Source organism: Cetorhinus maximus, chromosome 12 (assembly GCF_964194155.1).
Source record: "Cetorhinus maximus chromosome 12, sCetMax3.hap1.1, whole genome shotgun sequence".
Lineage (NCBI taxonomy): Eukaryota > Metazoa > Chordata > Chondrichthyes > Lamniformes > Cetorhinidae > Cetorhinus > Cetorhinus maximus.
The window spans coordinates 15,297,945-15,323,225 of record NC_135890.1 but is presented as its reverse complement, the minus strand read 5'-3'; the positions used below and the strand labels follow the sequence as shown (position 1 = coordinate 15,323,225).

The window sequence follows — 25,281 nt, the reverse complement described above, 5'->3', positions numbered from 1 at the left end:
GTTTGCACTGTTAATTCATCTACCTTACTGTAAATGCTCCATACATTCAGATACAATGCCTTTAGACTTGTTTTTTTAACATTGTAACGCATCTTTCTTTGTACTATGGCCCTATTTGCTGCTAGCCCTTGTTTCCTCTGCCTTCCGCTTTTGCTTTCTTCTTTTCTGTCTTTCATTCCTATCTTTATTTCCCTGTCCTGTGTCTTCCCGCTCAGGTTCCCATCCCCCTCCCAATCTAGTTTATACACTCCCCCACAGTACTAGTGAATATCCCTGTGAGGATATTGGTCCCAATCCTACTGGGGTGCAACCCACACAGCTTGTACAGGTCCCATCTTCACTAGAATTGGTCCCGATACCTCAGGAATCTAAATCCCTCCCTTCTACACCATCTCTCCAGCCACACATTCATCTGGTCTATTCTCCTATTCCTGATCTCGCTAGCATGTGACACTGGGAATAATCCTGAGATTACAAGCTTTGAGGTCCTGCTTTTTAATTTATTTCCTAGGTCCCTTCATTCTGCTTTCAGGACCTCGCCTCATTTTTTACCTATGTCATTGGTACTGATATGGACCATGACCTCTGGCTGTTCACCCTCCCCCATCAGACTATCCTGCAGCCATTCAGTGACATCCTTGACCCTTGCACCAGGGAGGCAACATACCATCCTGGTGTCATGCCTGCGGCCGCAGAAACGTCTATCTGTTCCCCTTACGATAGAATCCCCTATCACTATTGCTTTCCCACTCTTCTTTCCCCCCTTCTGTGCAGCTGAGCCACTCGTGGTGCCACTCTTGCTGCATTCCCCTGAGAAACCACCTACCCCAGCAGTATCCAAAACAGAAAATCTTTTGGAGAGGGAGATGGACCCAGGGGACTCCTGCTCTACCTGCCTTTACTCTGTCTGGTGGTCACCCATTCCCTTTCTGCCTGTGCACTGTTTACTTGTGGTGTGGCTACCTCACCGTAAGCGCTATCCATGAAGATCTCATCTTTGCAGGTGCTCCACAGTGACTCCAGGCGCAGCTCTAGCTCCGAAACACGGATTTAGAGTAGCTGCAGCTGAAGACACTTGCTTCACACATGGCCGCCCTGGACACTGGAAGTGTCCCTGACTTCCCACATCGCACAGGAGGAGATTCCATTTGGCCGAGCTGCCCTGTCATGACTTACCCTTAAATTACTGGGTTTACTTTTACTTCCTCGAGTTTGGAGAATATTAAGCACAGAAGAAATATTTACCAGGTCCTCCTTACCAAGGCCACCGTTCTTCTTACTGAGGAAAGATAGAAAATGAAAGGATCCCTTCCTCCGTCTGTCCAAACTTCCATACAGGAGGTTAGTTAATAAAATTAGAGCTTATGGGATTGGGGGAAATATAGTAGAATGGATTGAGATTTGGTTAACGGACAGAAAACAGAGTAGGGATAAACGGATCATTCTCAGGGCGGCAGGCTGTTACTCGTGGGTAATACAAGGATCAGTGCTTGGTACACCACCAAATCAAGGGCAATTAGGATTGGCAATAAATGCTGGCCTACCTAATGAAGTCCACATCCCTTGAATGAATTTAAAAAATCAGCTGTTCACAATCTATGCAAATAATTTTTTTCCCTTCATTCATGGCCTTCGCTTGGTGAAGGCTTGGTGAATTCCTGCAGTGCATCTTGTAGATGGTACACACTGCTGCTACTGTGTGTCGTTGGTGGAGAGAGAGAATGTTTGTAGATGTGGTGCCAATCAAGTGGGCTGCTTTGCCCTGGACGGGGTCAAGTTTCTTGAGTGTCATTGGAGCTACACTCATCCAAGCAAGTGTAGAGTATTCCATCACACTCCTGACTTGTGCCTTGTAGATGGTAGACAAGCTTTGGGGAGTCAGACAGTGATTTACTCGTTGCAGGATTCCTAACCTCTTGTAGCCACAGTGGCTAGTCCAGTTCAGTTTCTGGTCAATGGTAACCCTCAGGATGTTGATGGTGGGGGATTCAGTGATGGTGATGCCATCGAATGTCATGGGGTGATGGTTATATTCTCTCTTGTTAGAGATGTTCATTTCCTGGCATTTGTGTGGCATGACTGTTATTTTCAACAGATCTTGCAACATTTAGACTGCTTCAGAGATGTTTCCCCTGGCTGATGAGCCTAAAAACAGGGGACATCATGTAAGTTTAAGGGGTAGCCCATTTAAGACAGGGATGAGGAGGAATTTCTTTGCTCAGACAGCAGTGATTCTTTGGAATTCTATACCCAAGAGGGCTATGGAAGTTCATTCATTGAGCATGTTCAAAACAGAAATCGATAGATTTCTGGAGACTAATGGCATCAAAGGATATGGAGATAAGAGTGGGAAAATGGCATTGAGGTCGATGTCAAGAAGGTAAAATAATGTTGTTGGAATTTATTGTAAAAAAAGTGGTATCTCTGTCTATGTGTGTGTATGAGACTTAATTGAATTAAAGGCAGCTGGTCTGAAGGCTTTGATGTGTTACAAGATAAACTAGGCTTGATATGTTAAGTAGATAAACATGGGTGTCAAGGGAACATTTGCATTTTTAAATAAACTAGATTGGATTGTTTTCAAAGGAGGGGTGCAATATGTCACTTTGCCCGGTGAAGTTCGAAACACTGTGTTTATTTTTCCAAAAGGTTACTGGCAAAATTAGCACTGAGACATTTTTATTACAAGAAATGTAAAGTCCAAAGACAGAGTGAAACAATGGGAATTTGCAATCAAAGGGTAAAATATGTATAAAGGAGCGAAGGCTGTGTGTAAGGGTAGGCATTTTAGGATCTAACAAGTGTGAAAAGCCTTCAGCATCTATGCCTCAAGCTGCTGTCTACAACGAACAGAACTTAAGGAAGGCACTTTGAATTGGATTGTTCAAGATATCATGTTTCTTTGCCTGGGTCTTTTAAAATATATGTGTCTTACTGTTGCCTTAACGAAAGTGTAACTGGGGGTTAGATTAGGGGATTTATGGTAGTAATTTGTAGAAATATGTATGTGCTAAAAAACCATTCTTCTTGTTAACAAGCGTTGAACCTAGTTTTGTAATAACCTCGAAGACTTGGTGGCCTTATTACTACTGAATTCAAGGCACGTGTCTTGAAATTTATACAAATTGCAAAACAAGTTGGGGCAGTTGTTTCAAGTTTGCCTTTGGGATTTGAATAGCTTAGCATTTACCATTGGCTGTGCCATAACATCAGCCATGATCTAATTGAATGGTGAAGCAGGTTCGATGGGCTGACTCCTGTTCCTATTTCCCTATATCTTCAATTTCTATTACACACAATGAAGCGGATATAAAAAAGGAGCAAGAAACCTGTATAACACCTCTTAATTGTGGATGCTTGAAATTTTAAAGTTCCATGTCTATTATATAGTCACCACCTAAACCTCCATCTCCAACACAAAGAAGAACAAGAGCAACAGATGCACTGGAACATAATCACCTGCAAGCCCTCCAAGTGCTACAATAGTGACCACACTTAAAACAACAACAACTTGTGTTTATGTAGTGCCTTTAACATAAATGGTCTCAAGACACTTCCCAGGAGCATTATTAAATAAAATTAGATAGTGAGCCACATGAGGAGATATTAGGACGGATGTCCAAAAGTTTGGTTGAAGGGGTTTTAGGAGTATCTGAAAAGAGCTGGGGGTGCCAAAAGGTTTCATGAAGTAATTTCAGAGTTTTGGACCAAGGTAGCTGAAGGTACGGCTAGCAATGGTGGAACAATTGTGACTCATCACAATCTTCTGAAGTGCCATTAGGGATGGGCAACAAATGATGGCCTTGCCTGTGACTCTCAGATTCCATGAAAGAATTAAAAAAAAAAGTTTATGTTACGGATACTTAGAGGCCAGAATTAGATGGGTGCACATATCTCGGGGCTTTGAGGGAATGAAGGCGATTATGAAGGTAGGGAAAGGCAACGCCCTGGAAGGACTTAAAGCAGGGATGAGAATTTTTAAATCCAAGTGTTGCTTGACTGGGAGCCAGTGTCGGTCAGCAAGCACAGGGTTGATACATGAACTGTATTTGATGTAAGGACAGGTGCAGCAGAGTTTTGAATGACTTGAAGCCTACAGAGTATAGAATTTGAATTACTTCATTGGCTGTATCATTTTAGGACGTTCTGAGGTTGTGAAAGGCACAATATTGAAACAATTTGTCTTTTCTTCCCTTCCCATTCACATACCACCCTGACTTGGACATTTATTGCTCTTTCTTCTTTGTCACTGGGTCAAATTCCTGGAACTCCCTACCTAATAACATTGTGAGGAGCACCTTCATCACATGGAATGCAGCTTTTCAAGAAGGTGACCTTACACTGCCTTCTCAAGGTGAACTAACAATGAACAAATGCTGGCCTTGCTAGTTGCATCCATATCCTGATGATGACCAAGAATGGTCCAGTTGCTTTTTATGGTTACCAAGGGCAGGTTGTGTGTGTAAGAGACATGCAAGAAGAGAGCCAAGTGGTAGTTAACTAAGGGGCAAGAGAGCAAGTTAAAGCCGTGCCTCAAACACCCCATTCAAGACTTTATCAAGAACTGGGAAGGATAATCCAACAAGCTAAATATGTTCACCATGACAGTAAGGTTGTCTTTCCAGTAGTGTTTAAAGGACTCTCCTCAGTTCAATTCAGTTGTTACCCTTGAAGGTAGTTTTCCATCCCCCATGACAACAATCCTGCCCTTTGGTTCCCTCATCTTTGCTATTATGCAAATTGGACTTCATCTTTTGTCTTCATAATGGCTAAAGAGTAAGATAATGAAATTTAAGTTGATCCAGTGTTAAGCCAGTACTGGCAGACACAACAGGCTGAAAGATTTCCTTCTGTGTTGAAATTGCTGTGATCATCAAGAGGATAATCCTGTTGAATTTCTAAGAAGTTGCAAATGGTAGTGTTGACTTTATAAATGTAAAACAATGAATATAAAATTGTGCTGAAGATAGATTGCAGTAGAAATAAACGAAAATCTCATGAGAAGGTGCCACCAGTTCACAAACCACAGCGTCCTCTCATAACTTTTTTAAGAAAATGGATTTGTGGCAGCATTAAGAAGTCCCTAAAATGAACAGTTTGAAAATCACTGGTCTAATGAGTGTGAAACATGGAAGCTTTTGCTTTCATATTTGATCATATTGTTCAGCTAGTAGAATATCAAAAGGAAAACCAAAGTGCAGTGAAATTGAATCTCAGAGCTCAACCTTTAGCTTTAGAGTGTGGTGAAATAAACCATATCTTCAATATCTTTTTATTATTACTTTTGCTTTGGAGCACTTCTCATTCCTAATAGGAATTTCACTCTATTCCCTTTTACTCTGGCTCATTGGTAGCATTGTTCTTCCTGAGTCAGGCGGTTGTGCAGGTGATGGGTGCAATTTCTAGGCTAGGCTAACATTCTTTGTTTACGGTCAGAGGCTCCATCCTTCAGATGAGACATGAAACCAAGGCCTTGCCTTATCTATTCTGCTGGTACAGATGGACAGGACACAATTCAAAGAATAATGAGTTTGCCCAATCAATGAGTGTCATGCACATTTTGCCTACAGACTACAAATTGTGCTCCAGTTTAGACCTTCTAATTGAGAGTTATGTCTATGTAGACTTGGAGAATTTATCTTGTGGTTATAGACACGCACTTAAGGTGATCATTTCAGAATTTCTACTGCATGTATATTTTTTAATACATGGTTATTCCATATGAAGAATATCTGGATCATCAGATATCTTTGCTGTATGTTCACTGGTTACTGGGCCTTAATTAGAACCTTAAGTGTCTTCGCACTGAGCACAACATAGTCTAATATGTTCAATATAAAACAGAAAATATTGGAAACGCTCAGTCGGCCGGGCAGCATTTGTGGAGAGAGTAACAGAGTTAATGTTTCAGGTTGATGAACTTTCATCAGACAGTTTTCCTTTCTGTTTTAATTTGATTTCCAGCATCTGCAGTATTTTCCTTTAAAGTTAGCCAGTTGTTGCATCCACTGTGAGATGTTCCTTTTTGTAAGCAGTTTTTGTAAACAGGTGTTCTGTTTCTGAAGTGGAACACATCAGCACACAGCATGATGTCACAGCCTTTTAGGTGCCACGTCCTCCCATTTGCCACAGGGGATAATAACATTACCCAAGGTTGTTCACCACCATATCTTCACAGCTGATCCTGCCCGCTACAGGAGTTTACACAGCATGAACCTCAAGCCAGGCGGCTTGAGAAGCGCAGAATAATAGATAATATAATATAATAATATCAATGACCATCGGATATACAGTACTTTTTTGCTTAGTTTTGCAATGGTCACATGTCCTACCAATATGTACACGAACCATCTGTTGTAATAACTGAGTACTTGAACATTTTGTGTAATTGGAGAATTAAGTTATATATTTAATATTGAGGAAAAAGAAATATATAGGTGCCTTTCGCAATCATTTACAAACGCCTCCATGTATGGCTCTTATCTACGTGGGTAGTTCCTTTTTATTGTAGCATGAGGGTTGCCACTACCAAGTGCGCAATAAATAGTAATTTTCTACAACTCAAATACAGTTGACATTCTATTGTTGCTATTATTACTGCATGCCAAAATATCTGGGACTGGATTTTACAGGGAGCCACAGTCCCTGTACCACCCCCTCTCTGCCCCACCCCCACGATCCCAACAGTGCCCTCCAAAAATTTAATTGCTTCAAGACAAGACTTTCACTTTCTTAGGAAGAAGTCCTGCCTTGGAGAGCTGCTATCCAATCAGATTTGCCGGCAGCCCTGTAGCCCCAGCAGCGCCAACCAGGAGTGGTGGCCACAGCTAGAACAACAGGCAGTCCCACCATGTCGAGGACCCCAGTTAATCGGGTCAGGGGTCTCAGCAAGAACGAGTGGGGCCCGAGTTCAAGGGGCTTGGGGGGAGGCTTAGAGGGGGGATGACCTTGAGGGTTGGTGTCGGGGGGAAGGGGGGTGCTGTGGGGCAGGTGCCTCCGATGGGTGGGGTTGCCTCCTCCCCATCCAGCTAAAGCTGCCAGGCTTCCTCCATGGCAGTGGGCCTCCCAAACGTCCACCCACCCTACCTCCCCTCCCGCCCCCCCACCAAAATAAACTGTAGCGGGAGTGGAATGAGGCCCTAAAATGTCCATTAATTGGCCACTTAAGAGCCTCAGTAGGACCAAGGGCCCCCCCCACTTCCAACATCCCAGCTAGGGAGCATAAAATCCAGCTGTTCTTAGACTACCTGCGTGTTAAGTCAAAAAGGCAGCAAATTTATATGAATATAATTTGCAGAAGATACAGGTGTTTAATGTGAATTTTGCTGTTGCAAATGCTTTTATAGCATGAGAATAAACAAAACTTTTCTTTTAATCAGATTTGGGGGGCAGCTTCATAGGACATTGAAGGCAACATGTCAGGTGAATAAGCTTTGACGAAAAAAGCTAATGGAATTCGAGGGTTTATCATGAAGAATAAAATATGAAACTCAAGCAGTAATCATCAGCCTTAATTGTTTAAAAAAATCATAAAACAACCGCATGTTATCTGCCTATAAATATCCTACATCTTTTAATAATAAATGCCCTGAGTCCTCTGTGTTTTGAATGTTTATACAGTTAATGAGAATTTGAGTTTCATTTGTTAATGTTCTGTGCTTTTTATGGAATGTTGTGGAGCTATCTGTGATCCCTTCCACCCCATAAAAAGAGAGATAACAATGAATGAGCTAAGAGTGCCCCACATGCTTTGGCATATAAGAGGAGACGATGGCGTAGTGGTATTGTCGCTGGACTAGTAATCCAGAGACCCAGGGTAATGCTCTGGGGACCCAGGTTCAGAACCCGTCACGGCAGATGGTGGAATTTGAATTCAATAAATATCTGGAATTAAAAGTCTTAACGATGACCATGAAACCATTATCGACTGTTGTAAAAAGACATCTGGTTCACTAATGGTTCACTGTTCACATGGCTAACTGGCCTACATGTGGTTGACTCTTAAATGCCCCCTGACCAAGGGCAATTAGGGGTGAGCAATAAATGCTGGCCTAGCCAGCGATGCCCACACCCAATGAATAATAAAAAAGAAATCTAAGAACTTGGGAGTTCTAAATATAGATGGAGAATGTGAAGGTTGTCTCTGGACAATTACTGTTGATTTTTAGGTATATACTGCGAAGTGAATGGTATACCGAAATGAACTTAAACATGTGGCTGGCTATGCACCATGATGATTTTTGTTATGCAATTTGTGCTTTAAGAAAGTTGCAATAGAGTACGCCAATGTAACTGCTCACCTGGTGAGAGGAAAAATCCAGGAGACTTAAGATGAAAAAAAGTAAATAAATCTTTGCAATTTCTTGTAGAAGTACACTTTTGCAAACGCACAGAAAAATGTAATACAGCGAAGCAGCTTACGGGAGGAGTAGTTTTCAGTGTGAAGTGTGTTCCCCACTAGTTGGATAAAAAAAAAACTCTAAATTACTTTGCCCCTTGGAGAGATTCAGATAACGCAGTTCTGATGTTTGAATTCATTTGTCTGTAATTTCTCTTGGATATTTTAGTAACAATGTCAACCTGTTCAATTAAAATCAACAGAGAGCAAACTGGCTTAAAAATAATAAATGGTGAGAAGGGAGAAAATGTAGACCATGAGTTAAAAGCGGTTTTCGACTAGTCGAAGTGGATAGTGGTGTCCCACAGGGTTCAATTTTGGGACCACTTCTGTTCACTGTTTCAATATTGATCTCAAGGGAGTGGTGCCAAAGTTTGCAGATGATACCAAAATAAGAGGCGTAGTTTTTTTTTTCAAAGACTAAAGGCAGCCACAAAGTGTTATTGATGAGGTAGCAGGAGATGGGCTTAAAAAGTGACAGATGGAAGCCACTATTAGTGAGTGCGAGGTGATACATTTTCATAAGAGAAACAGTCGTTATATCCAGGTGCTGTGTAGGGGCTGAAAGATTTGGGGGACAGTTCACAGGACATTGGAAGCAGCATGTTAGGTTGAGGTTGGAAAAAATAGCTAATGGAATTCTAGGATTTATCATGAAGAATAGAATATGAAAGCCAAGCAGCAATAATAGGTCTATACAAAACATTAATAAGACCTCATTTCAAGTACTGTGTGTAGTATTGGTCAGCACACTATAGGAAGGATATTGAGGCCGCTTAGAAGTTACAGCACAAGAATACTGCCTGATTTAAGGAAATTAAAATATGATGAGAGACCTGAAAAAATTGGGTATTTTTTTCATTAGAGCAATGCAGATTACAGGGTGATATGAGAGAACGGCTTAAAATTATGATAAGATTGGTTAAGGTCAATAGAAGTAGAATATTTCCAGTACTTGAGAAGTCTGAAATGATGGGTCGTAGATGTAAGATTCATGTATGAGATTAAAAAACAGAAAGCAAGAGAAACTTCTTGATGCAGAAAGTAGGGAGACCGTGGGATTCACTTCTAGGATTGGCGGATGAGGCAAAAACTGTCAACATGCGAAATTGCTTTTGACAAGTAGATGAAGTAAAAGGAGGTGAAGAATTCAGGGAAAAGAGCAGATAAGTATGATTGGAACTGTTTGATCACGAGGAGGTTAAATGCTGGCTAGTTGGGCCGAATATCTTGTCTCCACCTGTAATTTCTTTGTATTTCATATATTAGCATCGCGTGTTATAATATCATGCCACGAGTAATCATCATTATTCTCAGAATCTCTAAGAAAATAAAATCATAAATGCCAAACCAATAGGAAAAGACAAGAAAAAAAGTGAGAAATTGAAGTTGTATTCCCAGCTACATCGCAATGATCGTTTGAGGCATTGAATGAAAACAATGGGCGCTTCTCTGTATTCAGCCAGTCAGTCTTCTACAGGTGACTTCTCCTGCTCGTGAGCAGAGCCACATTAAGTATTTGTGGGTCCCTGGGCCACACTATCTGATCAAAATGCATCAAGAATTTACACACTGAATTAATTATAAAACAGGTGATATAACAATATACTCTGCAAAAATTAAATTTAAGTACAGAGTATTGTGATACGATTTAAGTTTAACATATTTGCAAAGGGTCCTTGAGGCCATTCATTTAAAAAACTGTCATAATTGTGCTTTCAAGGTTCAAAGTAAGTGTATTTTTCAATAAATTATGGGGATGCAATAAATAATATATGCATTATCTATTGGAGATGTAATCTTGTGAAGTCCCAAGTATGCAAAAAAACAATTGGAAGGACTTTCCTGTCAGTTAACTGATCAAATCTTCAATCACCCAATTTACAAGTGGGCACTAGGGCATGGATAATCCATCAACTACTGAACTGTACTGTTCCCTAATTTAAAATAAAAGCAAAATACTGCGGATGCTGGAAATCTAGAACAAAAACAAAAATACCTGGAAAAACTCAGCAGGTCTGACAGCATCTGCGGAGAGGAACACAGTTAACGTTTCGAGTCCGTATGACTCTTCATCAGTTCCCTAATTTGACTGAAACAGAATTTTAAATTTGCAACATTTGTAATGCAGTGAAAAAGTAAGGATTATTTAATTTCTGAAGAAGAGTCAAATGGACTCGGAACATTAACTCTGTTTTTCTCTCCACAGAGGCTGTTAGACATGCTGAGTTTTTCCAGCGCTTTCTGTTTTTGTTTCAGATTTCCAGCATCCACAGTATTTTGCTTTTATTTAATTTCTCATCTACAGATGCTCTTTTTTTGCTGGAGTTTATTTTCATTGGTTCCAGCAACTTTCTAGGTACCTTTCCTGGAGACCACTCTTCATTTGTGATCCCAGTTAGTGAATGTCAAAGAGCCACACAGCTATATCCAATCTTATTTTTACCCAACATCTAATTTCCCACGAGAATCGGTGGATAATGATAAGGAGCAGGACCCTGGAAGATCTTTTTTGTTCTCTCCCAAGTTCAGGCAAGCCAATTATACTTTTTACTGCTCCACCTTAGGCTGACATTAGTGAACTCAGCACAGGCTGGGAATTGGAGTCCAGCATCTTGTCTGTACAGCTCAGTGTTAATAAAAAAAGATTTCATTTTTGAACAATTGGAGTTCCAAAAAGGAACCAGTGACAGATAAACTGGTGCGAGAATTATTTAGCCAAATAACCATCCCTGAATGTATGCATAGGAGGTAAATGCAGATCAATGGAGTTGTCTCCTATCATTGCAGCCTGAATTTGTTGCTGCTTAATCTATATGGCCTGAATTTTTAGCTCATTGGGCAAGCGCAATTGGCAGGTCCGGAAGCGGATGTGAAATCTGCTCCCACCCACGATTGGCACCCGAGAGCAACCACACGCTGGCTGGCTAATTAACAGCAAACCAGAGCAAAACTCGCATGGAGAGAAGGCCAGCGCTGGTGGGGTGGGTGGTGGTGGGGGGTGGTGGGGGAGAGAGATGTGGGGGGTAGGGGTGTGCGCAGGATGAGGGCAGGTGCCCGAATCTGTTCAGCTGCAGGTGGGGGGTTTAAAAATGGATGTTTGAGGTCATGTATCTGAGGAGGAACTGTGGGAGAGAGTGGTGTGCAATTTTTAGGAGTCAGTTTAAATGGAAATCGGAAAGTGTGCCCAGAAGATACGCGATTCCTGCCTGCCTGCTTCGCCCATGCACCAAGCGTAAAAATGAACAGGCCATTCAAAATTGGAGTCAGTTGGCCCTTTAATTGCCCTAATGGGCCCTTTAATTGACGCCAGGTGTGCTTCTGACATTCGCACCACCCGCCTAGCATAACCTCGCAATGCAGGGTGATGACGTCGGGAAACCATCCCGCCGTCACAACACTACGTTGGGACTGCCGGGCGCTTGCACAGGCCACAAGAAGTTCTGGCCTGTGTACCAGATATCGAAATTGGATTAGTGTAGCAGCATGTGGAGCCTGGAAGTGCTGGAATATTGGGGTCACAGCTACAATCCTCCACTCATCTCAGTAACATTGCTGTGAGGCAAGCAATGTGCAGGTAAAGAGGGGAGAAGCCAAAAGGACATGTGTGACGTGCACACCTCCAAGTCCCTAACTCAGCAACAGGCCATGGTCTCGGCTACAGTTCATGCATAGCCTGTGAAATCTGGATATTGGAGGGAAGAATAAAGGCTAGATTTTAAAAAAATAGAATTAGGTTGCACCTTGCGATTTAAGTGTCATTTTATAAGTGCAAAATCTACAGCTTTACATCATAAACCTGGTTAGTGGACTAAGCAGAATTGATTGCTAAATGAAAGTCTTCCAGCAGAATCCAGCTAGGAAGATTTTTTTTTAACCCTTTGAGTATTCAGTCTATGTTTGTTTCGAGGATTTCAATAAAGCGTGCATGTGAAATATTCCTGCAGCAACACTGCCGCCACATTTTTACCAGGATTTCAGTGAAGTGTAATGTTTGGTGTGTGTTGAACTGTGGGCAGCTCACTGCAGTCCATTATAGACTCTGTCCTTTCAAACGTGAATTTTGTTCGGAGAGAACATTTTGAGGTGCATAAATCAAAGATAAAGTGCTGCTGTTTACAGATCTGTCACGGATGGTTGTTGCAATGGGAGCAAATTCAGATGGTGAATTAGGGCTAGGTTCCAAGCAAAGTCTTGCACAACATTAAAGCATATTGATTTGGCTTAAGTGGGATTTTTTTTTTCCGAATTGTACATTGCTTCCAGTACATAAATATTCTTGGTGATAATACAACCAATGTTTTGTGGACTTGGACAGAGTAGAAATAAAACGGAAAATGGTGGAACTACTCAGCAGGTCTGGCAGCATCTGTAGAAAGAAAAACAAAGTTAACATTTCAGGTTGTGATCTTTCATCTGATGTTGCCAGACCAGCTGAGTACTTCCAGTTTTTCGGTTTTTATTTCCGGTTTCTAGCATCCGTAGTATTTTGCTTTTGCAGAAAAGAAATCCAGATCATATATTGTAACTAAAATGAAAAAAATGACTAGCGAGTACTGCAGAAAGGCAAAGGCAAGATCCTTGCAAAGTCCTACTCCTGTGGTCATCCATCACTGCTGTGGCTAAATGAAGTAAAATATGTCACTTTACCTGACTTCCATATTTCTCAAAGCCATTGCGTTCCAAATCAGCATGTGTTTCAGTCCCATTAGTGTACAGCTGTTACATGGTCTATCAGTGACAAGAATGACATTTGTGAAATGAAGTTAGTTAAAGTTTAGTCAAAGCAATAATTTTTATGGGCTTGCATTTACGGTGCTGTCACTCAACAGTTGTTATGTTATCCATGCCAACGGAATATTTCAATTTTGTCTCTTGCTGAAAATTCAGGAATCCAGCAATGTCGTAATGAACACTGAGCTCAGGCTTTTACTGACCATTACCATGCATACTTGGAAAGCGAACCTGCTTCATACTTGAACATTGGCAGTGGGTACAAGAGATCTTCAACGGTCAACTGAATTAATTTGCTCCTGTAGCACTTGACTCCTGGGCCTGAAGCAATTCTGAGATATCTGTGTCCCTTATTGTACTTCCAACTGTGAAACATGCTTTCCTCAAAGTGAGAATAAAAATTGTGGAAAGCTATGTTCCTCTGTATAAGACTGGCAGGTACAACCTCTGGAAAGACTAAATACTTTTTCAAACGTTCATGCTTGTACTTGTTTGGGACGGGTAAAGCTTTTTTCCAAATTGCATGTGTAGTTTCCTGTCTGTGCTCACAGAAATAGGGGGGGAGAAGCCATTTGGCACATCAAATTCATTCTTTTTAATGAAATGTATCCCCTTCACCCTGCCCAACTAACAGAAGCCAACATCTGGAGTGATCTGAGTTTTTACAAAAATACAACTGATATCGCGTCTTTAATGCAATGAAGGATCCCAAGGGTGTTAGAGAACCATGTATTAAACCGAGCCATGTAAGGAGATATTAGTCAGATGACCAAAAGCTGAGTCAGTGATCGGCTTTAAGAGGGTCTTAAAGGAGGATAGAGAGGTGGTGAGGCACCAAGACTTAGGGAAGGAGTTCCAGAATTTAGGCCATAGGCAGTTGAAGGCACAGCCACCAATGGTGGTGTGATTAAAAATCAGGGAAGCACAACAGGCCAGAATAGAAAAACGCAGATATTTCGAAGGGTTGGAGAGCTAGGAGACTTTACAGAGATGAGGAAGAGGCGAAGCCATGAAGGGATTTCTAAGCAAGGATGAGAATTTTAAAATCAAAATATTGCTTGACCGGGAGCCAATGTAGGTTAGCGAGCAAAAGAGTGATAAGAGAACGGGACTTGCTGTGAGGTAAGGCATGGCAGCAGAGTTTTGGATGACCTCAAGTTTACAGAGGGTAGAATGTGGGAGACCTGCCAGGAGTGCCTTGGAGTTGTCGAGTCTAGAGGTAACAAAGGCATGAATAAGGGTTTCAGCAACAGATGAGCTGACACGAGCAAAGTTGGCCGATGTTATGGGGGTGATCTTAGTGATGGCACAAATATGAGGTTGGAAGCTCATCTTAGGATCAAATGTGATACCAAGTTGTGCACAGACTGGCTTATTCTCAGGCTGTTGCCAAGAAGAGGGATGGTGTCAGTAGTGAGAGAACTGAGTTTGGAATGGGGACCAAAACAATGGCTTCAGTCTTTCCAATATTTAATTGGAGGAAATTTCTGCTCATCCAGTACTGAATATCGGAGAGGAAGCCTGGTAATTTATCAAAAGTGGAGGAGTTGAGAGAGGTGATGGTGAGGGAGAGCTGGGTGTTGGCGGCGTACATGTGAAAATGAATGCTGTACTTTCGGGTGATGTCGCCAAGGGGCCGCATGTCAATATGAAAGAAGAAGAGGCCAAGGATAGAATCTTGGGAGATACCAGAGATGTTTTAGCACCAGTTCTGAAGACCATTTCAAGCTATAGAATTTGGAAATTGCTGATTACCTTGGAGGACCTAGTCATCATGTCCTAATTTGATCATTGTGCTTGAGCAATATTTCATCTATCAACAATTTTCAGCTGTAAGTAGTCATGAGATTGTTGCTTTGTGGCTAAATGAAGTATTATCAGAGTGTAGTTTCCACAAGACCAAATCTGGATAACAATCAAAAGGACATTCACTGTAAAGTGCACTGAGACGTCCTGTGGTCACAAATAGTGCTATCTAAATGCGAGCCTTTTTTGATATTAGATAATGTCCCTTGTGAAAAATTAAGATGAACGTCTTAATTTTTCTGCGCCTTGTTAATTTTATTTTACATATATTTTGTTTTAACAATGAATGCTGTTGGAAACAACTATGCAATGGTTTTGAATTTTCAAGGTAGGGTTCAGTGCTGCTACATGATAGCGCTCATAAAGAGGAGGGAAAAAAATCAATAAATGAGAGCGATCCCTACTGTTTCTAATTCATAATGACTGCTTGCAGACTGCAATTAAGAGACCTCTTGGAATGAAGTCATCAATTCTCCTTAGTCAGGGAATTCCTGCACATTACTGGGACATTAAGAGGTGGAAAGGAGAAAAAAACCAAAATGAACTTTCTCCCTAAATGGGAAAAAGTCAATTCACAATCGGGCAACAGCAGCTTGCCTTTAATGTACGTGAACAAGCCAAGGCCTTCACACAGACAGAAGGAAGAAAAAATATCAGAACAATGTCAATCGATTTGTTAGGTGCATTAATTTAAACAGAGCTTTGAATTAAGTTAAATCCTTACCACAAATAAAATACTCAACATATACAAACAGTCCTTCCTAACAGTTCACTGTTTTTCAAGGTTCACCACCACTGTCTCTAGAAGGCAACTAGCAATGGGCAACAAATGCTGACCTTGCCAGTAATGCTATATGCCAAAAAATAAATTTTAAAAATCATATGTTGCCTCACATTTACTGCATAGACCTGTTATACTGCACGCATGATGTATAAATGGAACAGTTCTTTCCCAGATTCAGCCGGAGGTCCACATCAACTACATTTCCCAGGATGAATAGTACTTGCTTCAGCCCAGTGTCGTACACAAGTAGCTGAGCAATCCTGCTGTAAAATTACAAAATGAAGATATTACATGGTATTATCTTTATGATAAAACTTTTTTCTTTTAGTGTTTCAAATTAATTTATTTCCCAACACGTAGCAAAGCAAAACATTCCTGTTTAATAGTGTAATTTAGGCCATTTCGTTGCTTTGAGACACAATCACCCTGTAAATGGGAGGGCAGATTGCAAGCCTTGCTATGCTTTCACCATGCTTGTTCAATCACATCACAAAAGGTAATGTAAATTTTTTTTTTGAATTATGATTGGTTCTTCCTGTAGTATTTAAACCTTACTGCAAGTTTCATGCTCACAATTGAAGTGCCAGACTCAGATCATTCAACTGTCAGCATTAGCTAATTATTTTCTTAAGTAATATTCAAATTCAGGGAAAATGTGATCAAACTAGAATTTTTCATCAAATTGACAATTTTAAGAGCGACGTTTTGTGTTAAATGTATGGTGAAGCAAAACCAACTGCAAATTTTTATTTTTAATAAGTTTAGTATATTTTATCTTCAATCTTAGACAGAAACTTGGATTTTGCTGAGTAGATTCACCTATGATGCTGAGCTGTTCAGTACAGAGGTCCAAGTTTTGCTCCCTGCTGAGTTAGCCAGCACAGTCTTAGGAAATACCTCATTGGGCTTCCTGCCACTGGGCTAGAGAGGGGAATAGTCAGGGTTCCCATTTCTGCTCAGTAACTAATGACTGATGCTGGGAAACGTGCTTATATGCGTCTGTCAGGTGGGAACAGGATCAGGTTCATCTGATTTCTGCCGCACTGTACAGTTGATTAGTCTGTCACATGCACTCTCGAGGCTCACAAATGAAGTAGAGCCATTTGAGTGAAGTGGTTCCAAACTGGAAAATTTAATCAACAATGCTCCTAATTACCATCTTTCCTATGCCTTCATATGGTCCATCTCCAACTCTTCCCTTCAAAAATAAACAAGCCTCAGAATTGGTGCTTTCAGGGGAGAAAAACAACAGATACAAGGGGAACAAAATATGTTTTTGCTTCTTGCTTATATCCGTCTGCTACTGTTTGGATTATCATTGTTCCAGAATTGGATTTAAAGTGATGGGTCTTGGAAACACTTTTTGAAATACTTTTTGAAATATATAGTTTACAACCAGTTTCAAACTTTGAATGTTTTTTATGACCTTTCAGAAAATAATGTAAAGGTGATTGTTCCTTCTTTTCATGCATCAGGATGTTGAAACCAAGGTGAGACTTTAGTACATTATCAATTCCTTTCTTGTGTTTCATTCTGGATTTATGCAATGGTTCAATAAATAGCAAGATTTAAATAGCTGTAGTGTCACCCAGGCAGATCTCATGTTTGTTGTTAAGACAGTTACATTGGTTGAAATGGAATTGCCTGTTAGTGGAGTGAATGGGTCTATTTAAATAGCTTACACCTGTGCCAGTCTCTAGTAAAGTTTGGTCCAGAAACAAATGACATGTGCCAGTCTCTTCACAAGGATTTCAGTGTAATGGAGTTTAAATTAAATGTTATTTCTGCCCAGACAGAAAAATGTTAATTCTATTGCCTCTGCTCCACTTTCCATAAACTCTGATGCGCTTATTATGGCAAGATTGTTCCCTGCAGCAAGTCTTTCCCAATTTAATTCAGCTTTATGCTGCTGTCCCAAAGGTCATGAATTTTACTGCCTTTGCTTTTCAGAACTTTTTACTTACAGAAAGCCCTGCTTCAATGACATTAAACTGGAAACACGAATAATAATTCTAATAAAACCAAAATTTGAAATGGGTTATAAAAGACTTGTCACTGTGCCTTATCACATCTCTATATTCTCACTCATATCTCTATACTCTCTCATATCTTGGTATATCCTGAAGGAAACCTGTTGTCCTTACCTCGTCTGGGTCTATATGTGTCAGCCATGTGGTTGACTCTTAACTGCCCTCTGAAATGGCTCAGCAAGCCACTCGCTTCAAGGGCAATCAGAGATGGGCAACAAATGCTGGCCTTGCCAGCAATGCCAACATTCCATGTAAGAACTAAAAAAAGGAAGGAAAAAAGTATAAAAGCAAAATGCTGCAGCTGCTGTAAATCTGATATAAAAACTAAAAATACTCAACAGGTCTGGCAGTATCTTTGATGAAAGAAACAATTAACATTTCAATTTGGAGTCCTCCTGCAAGAAAAAGAGGAATGCAATGCTGGTGTTGAATACCTCATGAGTGTCACAACAAACTGTTACTGACTGTGGCTAAAACAACCTGTAAATGGACTGAGCGTAGATAAGATTTCAGTCAATATATATAGATGTATGTATATTAGCCACATCAAGGAAGTCTGTCCAAAATAAGCCTGAAATAATTTTAAAATGTAAGCCATTTGAACTGAGCTGGGGAATTCTTTGCCCAGTCTTTCACCTTCCTTAAATTCTGCAACTGAAGACTAGTCAATTCCAATGGAAACTTTATACCTATTTATGCTATTATAAAAATAACAATTTTCGTTTATATAACTCCTTTAACATAGTAAAATGTCCCAAGGCACTTCTCAGGGGTGCAATCAAACAAATTTGACGCGAAGGCACAGGGGAGATACTAGGGAACAAAAACTTGGTCAATATATATGTTTTAAGGAGCAACCTGAAGAGAAAAGTAAGGTAGAGAGGAGGAGAGGTTTAGGGAGGGAATTCCAGAGCTTGAGTCCTTGGCAACTAAACCAACAGTAGTGGAGCGATTAAAATCGGGATGCTCGAGATCAGAATTCAAGAAATGTAGATATTTCAAAGGCTTGTAGGGGTGGAAGAGATGAGACATAGGATGAGACGAAGCCCTGGAGGGACTTAAAAACAAGAATGAGAATTTTAAAAGCAAGGCATTGCTTAACTGGGAGCCATTGCAAGTCAGTGAGCACAGGCCTTGGTTAGACAATAGAAATCGGCAGTTGATTGACATGCAACTTACTGCCGTTGAAAGGCCCAACCCAAATCTTCAACCACATTTAAAGTGGCGCCCAGAATTAATAAGCACGAGCTAATGCCGATCCCCATTCTGAGAGGGTTGAGTTTGGGATTCACAGATTATCCAAAAGGGGGGTTGAGCTCATGAGTGATTTTAAAGTAATTTATTAAGAAGCAATAATTTAAACATAATGCATGTATTAAGTAGAGAAGAAATGCCACCTGTGAAATGAGAGTGGTTTACCTATCACGAAGGACGAACAGACAGGTAATGCAGAGCAAGTGTTGGTTTCTGTAACTGATGGCTGGTGGTCACAGCCCCTTCTGCTTCTTAACTAAAGTGTTTGGAAGTTGTTCTCCAGTCGTCTTCCATCAAAAAAGGCTTCCCAGCATGGATCACTTTGAACAACTCTTTCCTGGTCGAAGTGTTTTCTTTCCTCACTCGAGAGCCTGTTATTAACCTTTTCTCAGACAGATGGCTTATCTGTGTCATGAGATCCAATCTCATCAGAAATGTCTGTGCTAGAGACAAGTTCTTGGCAGAGATAACAGGTGTGTGTTTATCAACCAGCAAGCTGCTGTGCAGGAGCTTTTTTCTTAAGATTTCTATAATATTCAATTTTTTTTAAGGTTTTGCAAAGCAATTTCTTACAGTTTCAACCTGACCAAAGCTAAAGAATCCTGTGCTGACCCTTTTTGTTTGATGTGGATTTTGAATGACCCAGCAAATTATTCAGCCTGATGGAAGCTAATTCAACTTGAACATGAGAGTTTCGTTAAAATGTGTTTGGGTCCTGACGAGAAGTTGCAGCACAGCATTTGAAAAGCACTCTGTATCCCCAGCCCCTGTGATGGATTATCACAATGCGGATGGTATAAGTGTAGATAATTGGGCTCTACTGTATACACATTGGAATTTACTTGAGATTTTTGAGAGTGTTTCTGACAGATTGTTGTATTTATTTCAAATGTTATGTGTTTAAAAGGTTTCATTCTCAATTAGTTCCTAGTGTGCATCTTACCTTTTATTCATTTTAATGCTTTCCAGACTATTCTGGGCTTACATCTGTGTTCCTTTCTCCATTTCCAGTTTTTCTCATCTGCTTCTGGTTTGTGTGCTCCATTTTCAACCCCATTATCCTCTGCACATTCCTGACAAGTATTAACACCTTGTTCCATTCCCAGTGTATCTCTGTCCCTTAGCTATTCGATTTGTTATTCATTGTTCCTGACTGTAGGCCTTCGCTTTTATCATCACTCCATTTTAATGTAATTCAACTTTGCTAAGGTTGCTGTTTCTCAGCAACAATTCCTGCCAACTTAACTTTCTTATCAATCTAGCTGCCTTTCAATGACTTTGCTTTTCATTACTTCCTTCCTTCAGTTTCTTTTTCTGTGTCAGCATCATCCAGTTTTAATTCTGTTGGGTTTAAAACGAGAGGAAAAGGCACCAGTAAGAGCAACTCCACAGGTGTCTTTGCAAAAGAATGGGGGAATAAATTGCACAGACAGTGCTTAGGGTTTAGTGAATCCCCAGTTACTTTCATCTGCTAATGCCAGATCTCTACAAGAAAATTTAAGGGATTAATTGGCGTCCAGTGAGCAGGAATATCCTCCCTAGGATAGCATTGGAACCAGGCAACTAGGACAAATTGTTCAGTGATTCAGATAGAGGCCCAAGTGATTTTGAAGGATTTTCAACGTGAAGTGTTGTAGTTATTCTTTAAGTATTTGCATTGGATGAAATGTGTATAGTTTGTAATGTTATAAAATGAATAAGTATTAGATAATTAATATGAATTCTTTAGTGTTGTTGGTTTTGACTTCATTTCTTTGCAACATTCAATTTTTGGATCTCACTTGGGCCCAAATCAAGCAAGCATGTCAGCCTCTCGAAAACATTACTCATGTAAAAGTCGGCCCCATAACTTGTGGCCTAAAAATTGGTGTCTCAAATTTAGCTTTACAGGTGTATATCCAGTAAATTTGATACACCTTGGCATGTCAACTACTGTGTAGAAACGGCTTCTATTGATGGTTTAAGGGCCTTTAGAGAAGTGGCCTTTCTAGTTTCAGTGGAGTTCCAAGTGGACGGAGGTGCACAGTGCAAGATTGGCTGCAAACATGTTTATGCTGTTTACAGGGCAAATTGATGTGAGCATTTCAAATGATTCTGCATTTTTGGAGATTGTTGTTTTGCAATTTTGAATAATCTAAAATCATAAATATGCCAAAGAGAAAGCTTTATGGAATGGATGAGTACACAGTCTCCCGCAATAGCAAAAGCATTGGGCTAGATTTCTCTGCCTGTACACATTGCTTTGGAGTGCTTATAGTAAAATGCAATTAAGCAAAACAAGCACATGTACCCTGCTAAAAATCAATTGGTTGAGGCAGTTGTTCAATTCTACACTAGTTGGGCACTGTTAATAAATTTACAATAAAACTAATTCAGCAAGCTTTTGTATGAAGGCTTTTGGTCTGTGTTTCACCCCTCCATGACACTTCCTTTCTCTGGCCCTTCCTTATGGACCTCTCCCAGTGCTGCTATAAACTGGCTTCCAGGAGGTGTTCAAGAGCTTTTTGGGCTTCTCCTATTTTTCCCTGCTTACCTGTGTAGAATCACATGACCTCTGTGCTCAGCTCCTAAATTGATTTAGCCTTGGTGCTAAATCATCCTACTCTCTGTTATTAAACAGGAATTGATTGCATTCCCTCCAGCCTTTTCTGACCCACTGGGTGATCAATATTGATAACTTTTATGGTCACGCATAGTGTAATAAAGCTGCACATACAGTCAGAATATAAAAAACATGGTTGTAAATGTACAGCATACTTTTAACAGGCATGATATCACAAAGGTCTATGTTGGCGCTCAATGCGCACATCAAATCATGGAGAATTAGCCATCCTTCCAATTTAAACTGCTCCTTCCCACCCCTTGGTGACTTGCAACTAGAATGGAAGCTCCATTATCCACATAATTAGCAAGACATTGCCAGTAGATAATGTGCATTGGCAGATAATAGGTCCATAAAATTTTGTCTTGTACATCTAATGCAATAATACCCTTTTCATGGGAATTAAGACAAGTGCAATATAAATAACCAAAGAAACGTCGTATAGTTTCAATATCAACTGTCCAGTCTTCTGGCAGATAGTCAGGAAGGCCAGTAATTAGTGTGGTATTAATGAGATTCTGTCAGGCTGATGTGCAGAACTTTGCTGTACTTCCACTGTCCTGTGTCACAAATAAGCAACTAAGAGGAAAATGACTTGGGCTTACATAATCATAGATGGCAGTTTCCAGCATCATGCGATAAAGTGGAAGCTTTTCGGTCATAATGCTTTATTGCATTGTGACCAGGACAGGCTTGATAAACCTAATTATTTCTTATGTTCAGCTACAGGAATAGTCGTTTTATTTTTTTAGTGTCTCTGAGAACAATCGCTCGACTTAAGATAAATAAAAACTTCGTCCGTTGGCAATTTTTCATGTGTGAGACTACACAGTGTGCATTGGATGACTGTACGATTATAGGGAAATGCTATCATAGTTGAGCTGATAGTATGCAATCCACAAACATGCAGGTGTCAATTGGTTGAGGTCATGCACGTAAATAGTGGAATTTCTTTCTTCCTCTATATCCTGCAAACAAGGCGAGTTAAAATCTTGGGTGATTGGGGTATGTGAAATTAAATTACGTGGATTTTCATTCTTTGAAATGACAAACTAGTGAAACAAAAATCAGCATTTATTATCTTCAAGCACACAAAACATGAAACAAAAGCAGATGGAGTTAAAAAATCATAATACAGGTTTGCATAAGAACACCCTTCCCCCTCCCCACCAAGGCTGGTCAAAATCACTGAGAGCTTAAATATCTCTGAAAACAAGAAGACTAGAGTAAATGAGGGAGATAATTCTACCTCTAGTTTTCCTTTGTCATTTTCTGCACAAAAATCTGTGTGTCAGGATTGTTCAATATAGAAGGCATTACTTCAGAACGTTACCAGGGTATCTATATTCTGTGCAACAGCCACTTCATAAAGGATTCATCAAAAGATACTCAGGCTCTTGCCAAAGTCATTAAAGCGCCTTGAAGGACGATGGAAGCAAAAGTACGGAACAATACAATTTCAGGATATTTTGCCACAAGCATCTTATTTGTAAAATAAAAATAAAATAGTTGCTTACAAAACATTGAGGGATATATTTTCCTCCATTTTTGGTTTTGGAATATTTTTGTCAAAAAATGCATGTAAGCATTTAGCGAAATTAGCTGGCAGGCGTTACTGTGCTCAACAATATTTAAAGCAGCTGAATTAACAAGCACACTATTGAAATAAAATTATCACTGAAGTTATCCAGATTAATGGCTGTATATATACTGATGTTAACTCACCTGTGTTGCATTGTCAGGCTCAGTCATTCCTCCAATTCAATTTCTCCAATTGTGTTGTAGGCACTTGATGCTGAACAAAGAGATTTTTTAAAATCTGACAATTGAACGTAAATGTTTCTCTTTTGTGATTCTTTTGTACATGATTTTAATGGGTTTTGACTGTACAATTCTTTCTTTTGATGCTGCAGTTCCCCTGTAGGTGCTGTCTGGCACTTGTGCCAGTGCAAGCATTACAGCATTAAGTTAACATTTCCTGCTCTCTTCTCAGTGGTTTCTGACTGTCAGTGAAATCCTAATCTTACAAAAGAGCTTCTTTTCTGACACAAGCAATTTCAGGGTGGTCAGACCAACAAGCTGTGAAACTTTGCAGTATAGCAGATAGCTATGTGTATCTGCACCATAAGCAAATACATGTAAGCTATATCTTAATTTTAAAAATACAAGTTTTTCGCCATACAATGTAGTGATGACATTATTTACTGTCTAAATTACACATGTCTTGCTTCTTTCCACTTTCAGACCAAACAGTTGGAAGAAAAAGAGAAAGAGCTGCAGAAACTCAATGCCTATTACAAGGAGCAGGTGACCAGACTGGAAGATAGGGTAAGAAAGGCTTTTTAAAAAGATGCTTGTTTCATTGAAATTATAAGGAAAGAAAAAATAAACACAGTAAATGGTAAAAGAAATAAACTGCGCCTAAGCATATTATAACGTTCTGTCATTTTCAGTAAATTGCCTATGTTTCATGAAATTGCCTAAAACCTAATCGAAAATAAACTTTCTAATCTTCTCACTTCCACTGATTGAAGTGAGAAGAGGTGAATAACTTTAGCAATTTTAAAAAGTAGCATTGACCAAACTTCACTGAATGTCCTCTTGATCAGATCTCTGTTTCTTCGGATGTAATTTCCTTCTCTCCTCTGCGTTCCTACCAAAATGACACGCTCTGCATGATACATGCATAAGACATTATTCGTAATCCCCTTCTAGTCAAGCACTAGCTTATTGTTTGAGAAAAACCTGGCTCTCAGATCTCGCATTATCAGGGTTGCACTGTGCAAGGTTAGCATATAAGCATTTCACTTGTTTTCATTAAATTACATTGTCTGATAATTAAGCAAACTGTTAACCCTTAAACAAGTTCTTGTTAAAGATTGGATAAAGTCATTTGATCTTGCACATCTCACTGCAGTTCTGCTGTGGTTATTATGTTGCTTTGAAGCATAAAGCACCTTGCAGCGTTCCAAGTTGCACAATGTAACTGCACGGTAAGCAGTTCAGAGATGAATATTTACACTGTATAATTTCTAGGACTTAAATTATTTGTTGCTAGGCAGCCTAAAATCTCTGCTGTTTGCATTTTCTGTACCAACTTGAGACTTCAGGAAGTTAGACATTATTTTAGCCAAACTTTTCATTGATTTCCCTTCACCAGACATTAGAGGGGCAATCCTCCGCTGTCAGTGGGGAGAAGCACTTGCAGGGAACATATCCCTGAACCACAGGCAGCATTTCTGATCTTTTCTGATAGAGCCAGATTGCAGTCACCTCTTCAATTTGTTCTTAAAAATAGTAACAATAGTTCCTGAAATACGGATGTGAGAAAAGAGGAGAAGAGTAGGCAATTGGCCCTTCAAAGCTGCTTCACCATTCATTAATATATTGGTTGATCTTCCATTTCAACTTCACCTTCCCACACTATCCCCACGCCCCTTGATTCCATTTCTATTTGAACATCTACTGATCTCAGCCTTTAAAATACTTAACAACTGAACATTCAATGGCCCTCTGGAGTAGAGAGTTCCAAAACTTTGCAACCCTTTGAGTGAAGAAATTTCTCCTCACCTGAGTCCTAAATGACCAACCCCCTTGCTCTGAGACGAGAACCCATAGATCTAGACTTCACAAGCCAGACGAAACATCTTCCTAGCATTTATTCTGTCAAGCC

The 25,281-nt window shown here is 40.0% G+C and overlaps 1 protein-coding gene across 1 annotated transcript in view; it reads left to right on the top strand.

Annotated features, from left to right (window-relative positions):
* Positions 1 to 25,281, top strand: part of chchd3a (coiled-coil-helix-coiled-coil-helix domain containing 3a) — a 331,631-nt gene that overhangs the window by 239,233 nt on the left and 67,117 nt on the right. Inside the window, exon 5 of the mRNA XM_078553053.1 lies at positions 23,853 to 23,936. Coding sequence (XP_078409179.1) covers positions 23,853 to 23,936 — 84 coding nt within the window. The remainder of the gene's footprint in view (positions 1 to 23,852; positions 23,937 to 25,281) is intronic.